The sequence below is a fragment of the Vespula pensylvanica genome, chromosome 2 (genome assembly GCF_014466175.1).
Source record: "Vespula pensylvanica isolate Volc-1 chromosome 2, ASM1446617v1, whole genome shotgun sequence".
Taxonomy (NCBI): domain Eukaryota; kingdom Metazoa; phylum Arthropoda; class Insecta; order Hymenoptera; family Vespidae; genus Vespula; species Vespula pensylvanica.
The window spans coordinates 1,700,034-1,709,409 of record NC_057686.1 but is presented as its reverse complement, the minus strand read 5'-3'; the positions used below and the strand labels follow the sequence as shown (position 1 = coordinate 1,709,409).

The 9,376-nt window shown below is 43.0% G+C and overlaps 1 protein-coding gene and 1 long non-coding RNA gene across 7 annotated transcripts in view; both read left to right on the top strand.

Annotated features, from left to right (window-relative positions):
* The first annotated feature begins 410 nt into the window (after positions 1-410).
* LOC122638060 (transcriptional activator protein Pur-beta-A-like) overlaps positions 411-9,376 on the top strand; it is a 30,622-nt gene continuing 21,656 nt past the window's right edge. The window contains exons 1-2 of one of the 6 annotated variants that reach the window (XM_043830699.1): positions 413-865; positions 3,132-3,182. In XM_043830699.1, coding sequence (XP_043686634.1) covers positions 829-865; positions 3,132-3,182 — 88 coding nt within the window. In that variant the 5' untranslated portion in view covers positions 413-828. Of the gene's footprint in view, positions 866-904; positions 1,258-3,131; positions 3,183-6,348; positions 6,860-9,376 lie in introns of those variants that run through there. The other 5 variants (XM_043830694.1, XM_043830695.1, XM_043830700.1 and 2 more) reach the window with 5 other exon arrangements.
* LOC122638064 lies at positions 4,316-6,226 on the top strand. Its single transcript, XR_006329342.1, has 2 exons — positions 4,316-5,109; positions 6,189-6,226. It is a non-coding gene; the product is annotated as an uncharacterized LOC122638064 (long non-coding RNA).

The window sequence follows — 9,376 nt, the reverse complement described above, 5'->3', positions numbered from 1 at the left end:
AGGCAGACAGACAGACAGGCAGGCAGGCAGGCAGGCAAGCAGATAGGCAGGCAGGCAGGCAGACAGGCTGGCAGGCAGGCTGGCAGGCAGGCTGGCAAGCAGGCAGGCAAGCAGGCAGGCCGGCGGGTAGGCGAACGACGAAGGAGCGGACGAACGAGAGAGCGAGCGAGCGAGCGAGCGAGCGAGCGAACGTACGAACGTACGAACGTACGAACGAACGAACGAACGAACGAAAGAACGAACGAGCGTGTGCCGTGTGGTGGTGGTGGTGGTGGTGGTGGCGGTGGTGGAGGAGGTGGAGGTGGTGGTGGTGTAGTCGTTGTGGTGGTAGTAGTTAGTAGTAGTAGTCGTCGTCTTCGTCTTCGCCGTCGTCGCCGTCGTCGTCGTCGTCGTCGTCGTCGCGGTGGTGGTGGTGGTGGTGGTGGTCGTGGTGGTGGTGGTGGTGGTGGTGGTGGTGACGACTGGTGCCGTGGACGGACGGTCGGTCGGCGGTCGGGTCGTGGTGTGTAAAGAAGTGGAAAATTCGCAAGTGGTGTGCTGGATTGGTCGAGCTGGTTGGTCGGGTCGGTCGGTCGGTCGGTCGGTGTGTGTGGTGATAACGTCGGGGTAGCGCCGCAAGGAGGAAATCTGGCTGTGCGTGCGTGCTTTTAGATCGTACAGGGGTCTGTTGCTGCCGCTGCTGCTGCTGCTGCTGTTGCTGCTGCTGTTGCTGCTGCTGCTGCTGCTGTTGCTGCTGCTGCTGCTGTTGCTGCTGCTGCTATCGAAGAAAGACATCGCGAGTAACGACGACGCGTGGAACCGAGCAGAAAAAGGAGCGTGAGAGGAGCAATGTCCGATCGAGAGAGCCTGGACGATCAGCCACAAAGTAAGGAGGAGTCGAAGCACGTATCCGCGTGGTAAACGCCGTTAGATCGGTGCCGCGCCACCGACGCGGAAGCCCGGAGAGCAAAGGGGAGGGGGAATCTCTTTTCGTGTCGCAGATCCGCGCGAGCCGACATCTCGTCGTGTGGTGCCTCGAGCCCCGTGCTCTGCCGTGCGGAGGCGCCTCCGGTTAACGAGGAAGAGGCGCGCTCTCTCTTTCTCTCTTACTCTCTCTCTCTCTCTCTCTCTTTTCCCTTCCCCCTCTTTCTCTTTCCCTCTTTCTCTCTCTCTCTCTCTCTCTCACACACACACACACGCTAAAAATGCGCGCGAGTGAATCTCGCGACGGTAGTAACGAGTCTCGAGCGTTCTTCCTTCCTCCACTTCTCCAAGAAGGTAAATAACCAACGAATGAGCGGAATTTCTACGATGAATTCTTATGAGAAAAAAAAAATCCAATTTTTCGACGGCATCAAGGATTCAAGATGGCCGAGCACACGCAACGGCCGAGGAGATACCTCCTACTTCCCCCTTTTACCGCGGCGCCTCCTTTCCTTTGGCTGTCGTCGTCGTCGTCGTCGTCGTCGTCGTCGTCATCGTCATCGTCGTTGTCGTCGTCGTCGTCGTCGTCGTCGTCGTCGTCATCGTCGTTGTCGTCGTCGTCGTCGTCGTCGTCGTCATCGTCATCGTCGTCGACGTCGTCACTATCATCGTTATCATCGTCATCGTCATCATCATCATCATCATCATCATTGTCGTCGTTGTCGTCGTTGTTGTTGTCATCGTCTTCGTCGTCGTCGTCGTCTTCGTCTTCGTCTTCGTCGTCGTCTTCATCGTCGTCATCATCGTTTTCGTCGCCGTCGTCATCATCTTCATTCTCGTCATTGTCGTCATTGTCGACATCGATCATCGTCGTCCAATGCACTGTCGTACACATTAGTTACGTTAAGATCAATATTTCCATTCAAAATTCTCTTACATCTTGTTACATTTTGCAAATATCTTTTTAAACGTAATATTGTACGTTTGGTACACGAATCTTTTGAGTTAAGTGACGATGATGACGACGACGACGATGACGACGACTACGACGACGATAATGATGATGATGATCGTGATAATGATGATAAGGATCATGATAATGATGATCATGATGATGATGATAATCATGATGATAATGATGATAATGATGGTGATGATGATGACGATGATGACGGTACTACGACCGATATCCTTTACGGATATTCATCGTTTCGAACGAACAAGCGTGATGTAACCTTTCGTCGAGGATCTGCTATGTAAATCGTGTAGGCGCGCGCGCATGAGGTGGAAGAGGAGAAAAAGAGAAAGAGAGATAGAGATAGGAAAAAAAGAGAGCGCGAACAAGCATGGTAGTCTACTTAGGTTAGGAGTGATGGCGCGACGGAGGGGTTAGGATGCGCGCGCGCCGACTCGAAGTCGACGACGACGACGACGACGGCGGCGAGGACGACGAGGACGACGATAATGAGGATAATGACGATAATGTCGATGACGATGACGATGACCACGACGACGACGACGACGACGACGACGATAACGACCAATGGATTCGAGTAAATTTTACACGTGCTCTATCCGTCGACGATCTTCCTTTTTCCCTTCCTCTTCTTTACATATATACACACCTCCCTCCCCTATCCTTAATCCTTTCAGAAGGATCGAGAAAAGTTCAGATCAATTTTTCCATTACAAAACGACGGTTCTCAATCGATAAATTCGATCTTTTTGTTTCGCTTGTTCCTTTTTATTTTTTTATTTTATTTTTATTTTTTTATATATATATATATATTTATTTATTTATTTATTTAGATTTTTTCATTTGTAATTCTCTTTTTTTCACATCATTCGATCGAACTCGCGTGTGTATCAAATTTCTTGGGAGAATGCATATTTTATTTTTCGAAGGTCATTGGAGATTTTGTGTCGTGTGTGTAAATATATATATATATATATATATATATATATCGATTGAGATAAATCTTGTAAAAATGAAACGATCGTCTTCCGACTATCTACAAATTTTCCTACTTCTCCGATGTCTGACACGATACGTTTTGATATATATATATGTATATATATAGATACATAGATCATACATCATACATACATACATACATACATACATTATATATTGTACATACGAATGTACACGCATAATCGTTTCTCTGTTTGTACGATCGTTTTCTAACGATAGTTCTTTATTTTTTTTCTCTCTCTTTTTTCGACAGAGTATGGAAATCCAGGTGGCATGGATGCTGGAGGGGCCGACTTTGACTCCGGTGAGTAATCGTTCTTAAATTAGCGGATATGCACAGGAGTATTTCGTGATGCGTGAACTCGCTTCGAGTTAGAACTGGTCTCTCGATTATACATATACACTCGACACGTACACAGACAGAGCTAGTTCTATATCAGCGAAGAGGAAAGAGTTTTTCTTGAGAAATGTAATGGATTGAAGTTGGCTAGTATCGATTAAAAAAAAAAGGATTCTTTCCTTATTACTAATCATTAAAAAAATATATACTTTGGAATTTAATTATATATATATATATGTATATATATATAATATATATGTCATTGGAGGTCAAACTTACGTAGTGTAAGAAATAATTTATCCTACTAGTGACATTTTCAAAAACGGTAATACTTTCTGGTAAAGTTTATTTTATCGTTGTTGGTATTTCGCCAACTCAGAATTCCTCTAACGGTGTGAGTGAATAAGACATTACATACATGATACAACATACACATACATACATACATACATATGTGGGTGTGAGAACGCAAAATAATATACTAGATGGCGACCGCGTTTGTCGGTTCTTTTTTCTTTCTTCATTTTTTTTTTGTAATACTTCTATTTTTGTTTTTACCTTTTTTTTTCTTTTTTTTTTTTCCAAAATAAATTACAGATCCATCGACTCCGTGGAATTAAAAAAAAATTGTGTATATAAGGATCGGTTTAAAAGAGACACATTAGAATGGTAAATAAAAATATCAAAGAATCCTTATTGTGTAGTTAAACGTGTGGGTGGTGCGGTTAGGTTATTATCTAGAGAAACGATACGGATGTACGAGAGTGCGATATATATATATATATATATCCGCATTATTTCGTATCCACATTTTACTATGACCTAAATTACGAATTAGGTGTTTGCGAGTCCAAGGCGTGTCATTTGATTGCGTTCCATTCTCGTTTATCGTTTAATCGTCTCTCGTTGTGTACCGTTACACCCACTGATACGAAATTTCATATAATCGATTTGCAAATACGAATTGTAAATGCGAAAAATATTAAAAAATTAGAAAGCTATACTAGATACGTTACGAGAGTAAAGGAAGAGGAAGAAAAGGAAAAAAAGAAAAAGAAACGAAAATGGAAAAGAGAAAGAGACAGAGAGAGAGAGAGAGAGAGAAAGAGACAGCGAAAGAGAGAGAGAGAGAGAGAGAGAGAGAGAGAGAGAGAGCGAGAAAGAGAGGGTTAACCGTATGAAAACGACGATGGGATGCTCGCATTGCGAGGAGAGTGGGGTGTGGTGGGGGTAGCAAGAGCGCATGAACAGTGCGAGAGAGATAGAGAGTGGGAGAGGGAGAGAGAGAGACAGAGTGAGCGAAGCCGCGATAGGAAAAGGAGAGAGAAGCGGTAAACCGTCGGCGTATTCTAGCGCAGTCAGCTGTGCGTGACGTCACGCGGTCGCGTCGCGAAGCGCGCGTCGCCATCGTCGTCGCCACAGCCAGCGGCGGTAAAAGAAAGAGAGAGAGAGAGAGAGAGAACAAGTGAGCGAGAGAGATATTCAGTAAGCGGAGTAGTGGGGAGAAGAAGAGCGTCACGTGGTCCCAAGCGCGAAATCACGTGGCGAGCGTTGGCCGGCAGACGCAGAAGCCGGTGCTTCCTTGCGGCTGATTGGTCGAGTAGACGAACGTGACCATCATGGATGCGCGCATTCCATCGGCATGACGGCGGGCTCCGTGAATGACCGGTTCGTCATTCTCCAAGTGTGTTACGATTTCTCCTCTACGTTTGTTCGCGTTCGTCCTAAACGTTCTAACGCTTATTATCGTTAGAATCGAGTGTGTAATAACAATAACGATAATAACAACACAGCAACAACACAACAACAAAATAAAGACGACGACGACGACAACGACGAGGATGAAAGGAAATAGTGTGAAGTCGTAACAACAAAAAAAGTACCGATGTGTGTTAGTCGCTTACTATGAATATGCCGTTAGTACGATTCCGTCTACCCAGCGAGAAGGAACTCGTTGAAATCGTTTCCTTTCGCGCTGTTATTACGAATTCTTATAAAGTTTTTACGAGGTTAAACGAGTACAAATATTATCGAAGTAACGTCGAAGGAGAGAGGAGCGATAGAGGACGATTATATTATTCGTATCGCAGTTACAAGACTCGACGACGACGACGACGACGACGACGACGACGATGACGACGATTCGTTAAACGAGCAAATGTACTTTTATCTTTGGACGGTAAAGGCCGGGCCTAACTAAGTCTACTGCTGATGCACTGCAGCACACCAGAGATATCTGTAAAGTCGACGACCACTACCGTACTCAACTGACTCCGACTAACTGGCTGCTACTACACGTTATTTTACTACGAGAGCTTCTCTCCTTTGGTGCTGCTCTACCGCTGTTGCCGTTGCAGTTACTGTTACTGTCGTCGTCGTCGTCGTTTCTTCTTGTCCGCCGCCTGTTGAGTCATCCCAAAGTTCCCGGGATTACTCTATCGCGAGACCGATCGAAGAGAAAAAAATATAAAGAAATAAAGGAAAAGGAAGAGAATAATACATAGATATATACAAACATACGTACATACGTACGTACGATCTACTCGTCGTACTTAACGGCTGGCTAGTGCGTGAAATATCGTCGTCTGTTGACGCCGTCCGTTTATTCGTTCGTTCGTTCGTTCGTTTCGTTTCGTTTCGTTTCGTTTCGTTCGTTCGTTCGTTCGTTCGTTCGTTCGTTCGTTTCGTTTCGTTTCGTTCGTTCGTCGTTTCGTTTCGTTTCGTATGTCGTTCGTTCGTTCGTTCGCTCGTTCGACGTTGCCGTGTGAATGAATTTGCGACAAAGGAATCGGACCACGGATATTTCGTTGGACTGAGATAATATTTCCGTACAAGACGGTTTCGTTGAATTCGTAACAAAAATATATATATATTTTTTCCTTTTTTTTTTCTTTCTTTCTTTTCTAAATATATCAGATTGATCAATCGTCGTCGCGCGTTCTTTCATATCGCTCTTTTTCATTTCCGAAGTATAAGGAATAAGATTTAAGAAAAGGGAAAAGCGGAGAGAAATAGAAAAAGAAGAAAATAAGGCGTACGTAGAGAAAGTGGAGGAAAAAAAAGAGAGATAGGGAGAAAAAAAGGAAAAAAAAAAAATTTTTTTCTCTCTCCTCGCGACAACGACGACGACGACGACGACGACGACGAGGACGACGAGGACGACGAGGACGACGACGACGACGACGAATTCGTCGTTTAACTTCATCGTTTAGTCGCACTATGTCGTGCTCGGCGTTATCGTAGCGAGAGAGAAGTTAGATCTGTGATATGTGGGCTCTAAGAACGGATACATACGGCGAATAAGAAGTAGACGACGAGCAAGGGTAGAGAGAGAGAAAGAGAGAGAGAGCGAGAGAGAGAGAGAGAGCGAGATAGATAGATATATATCTCTCTCTCTCTTGTTTCTGAAGGAGAGGGGAAGAAATTTTATAACGAGGAACTCCAGTTATAATGAGGATGGGAGAGATCGTGGAGATTTCGCAGGGCGAGGTTGGCCGGAATCCGTTGAAGAATAGCTGGGGCGACATAATGGACAAGATACAGTACTGGTGCCCCGAAGGTAGCTGACACAAACGACGTCACGTGATATATCGAAATCAGGAGCGTGTATAGCAAATGGCGATCCGGAACACAACGTACCGGTTTGCTGCTTCTTTATTTATCGCTGATTCGCTCCTATCGAATTTTTCTTTTTATTGTTATTGTTATAATTATAATTATCTTTTTATTATTATTATTACTATTTTTTTTTTATCATCATTAGTTTTATTATTATTATCATCATCGTCGTCATCGTCATCAGTATCAGCATTATTATTATTATTGTCGTTGTTGATTATCGTTATTATATTATTTTTCTATCGCAAACGAAATGGGTGAAAATATTCATGAGAAACGTATAAAAGGCATATATCTGTCTCTTGGAGAACATATGGTAAATCGTTAAATAAAAAGAAAAAGAAAGAAAAAGAAAGAATTTGTAGCGAGAGAGGTTAGGTCGTTCTAATGTACGCGTACATATGTACGTACGTAGTATATCGAGAAAGGTCGTATTAAATCTTTAGGATAAAGAAAGAAAAAGGAAAGAAGGACAAGAATAGGGGTTATGTAATACTAAATAGAATATCTTCGTTCGAACGATTCCCCATTGTCGTAAAATTTTCGTAATCTTAACGATTGACGTGAGAAGGGAGGTTATACTCGTGTTAAACGTGCATATATATCTATAAACGCATACATCCGTATGCACACATGCGTACACATACGTATATCACACATACGTACATACGTAAATACATACATACACGCGTACGTACGTACGTATATAGATTCTCTTTGACACTTTTGATTACATTTGCGCAAAAATTTTAATCGGTTTAAAAACGTCATATATAAAAACGTAGAATAAACATCCTTAACGAACGTTTCGATGTACGGGCGTAGAGAAAACTCGTTACTACTACTACTCTACTAAGTATTCACACAACTCGTATCTCGACTCTCGACACAATTTCCGTAGTTTCTTCGATCGTAACGTGATGGTTAATGGGTCAGTTCGAAAAAAGAAACGAAAGGAAGAAGAAGAGGAAGAGGAAAAGAAGGAAGTGATAGTTGGAGGAAAGGGAGGGGGATGATTTTCGTCATAGATCGTGTTGAAAATCAAAAACCACAAAGGAAAAAAATCATCAAAAATAAAAAAAAAAAGGAGAAAAAGATTTTTAAAGGAAAATAAATTTCCTCCCCAAAACAACAATAACAAAATGAAAAGAAAAGAAAAGAAAAGAAAGAAAAAATTATCGAACAGAGAACAATTGATGACAAATAAAAATCTAGACGGACGTTGAGGACGTTAAGGTCGTCGAGATGGCCGCGAGGTCTGAGGTCTTATAATCTTATAGTAGAAAATCGTGGGTGATGGAGATGGAGGTGGGTGGAAGAACGTGTGGGGGAGGTAATATGGCGTCGAGAAGGACGCTGGTGGTGGTGGTGGTGGTGATGGTGGTGGTGGTGGTGGTGGTGGAGGTGATGGTGGCGGTGGCGTCGACGATGGTGGCGTGGTTGCGGGGGCAGACGCGATCGGTATGAGGAAGAAGAAGAGGTGTGGTGGGAGGGAGGGAGGAGAGAGAGAGAGAGAGAGAGAGAGAAATATGCAGTTCGCGTTGAGGCAGGTCGGTGCAGCGCCGCGAGTCGCGCTCCAGGCGCAGAGATCAATGCACCCGTTCCGATCGTTTTCTTCGTAGTCTTCTACCATACGTGTATTCTCGGTCCACATCGTTGTTATTTTATATATATATATATATATATGTGCGTGTGGATGTGTGTGATAGATGTATAATTATATTACACATCTATCTATATACATATGTATGTATATATATGTGTGTGTGTAACGTAATTACGTTTTGTTATTCGAAAGAAAGAGAGAGAGAGAGAGAGAGAAAAAAAGGAATTAAACATCTCCGAAGAATTACGAATTATTCGTCGAATCGATGATACGGACGTTCTTATTAGATATTCGTCTATGGATAGTACGGAGGACATTTTGAAATGAATTTTTATCGATGATTTTTGGTTAATCATAAATCTGGGAGTTAGAGAAGAAAGGGAAGAAATAGAAGGGAGAAGAGGATCAATTTCGTATAAGAGTCCTTCGTGTTAACTCGAGGAAGGTTCAAGAGAAGGAACGAGAAGATAAAAGGAACGAAAAATATATCTTCTTTTTCTAAAGGAAGAGAGAGAGAGAGAGAGAGAGAGAGAGAGAGAGAGAGAGAAGGAAAAGAAAAGAAAAAAAAAAGAAAAGAAAGAAAAAACGAAGGATGTCAAGAATGTCAGTTGGACGATTCGTCGTCGTCATCGTCGTCGTTGTTGATGCAATGAAAGGACATCGTACTCAATATAAAATGAATGAATGTCGAATTTATGGATGAACGAAAGGGATGATGGCTATTTTATTGTTGTATCCGTGGACCAATTAGTTTCGTGATAATAAATGGTGACCTAGGGGTGGTACGAGAGTGAGAGCGAGAGAGAGAGAGAGAGAGAACGATTGAAATGAGAGAGAAAAAGAGATAGAAGGAATAGAGAAGAGGAGGAGAGAAGATGAGATGAGATGAGATAAGATGAGATGAGATGAGATGAGATGAGATGAGATGAGATGA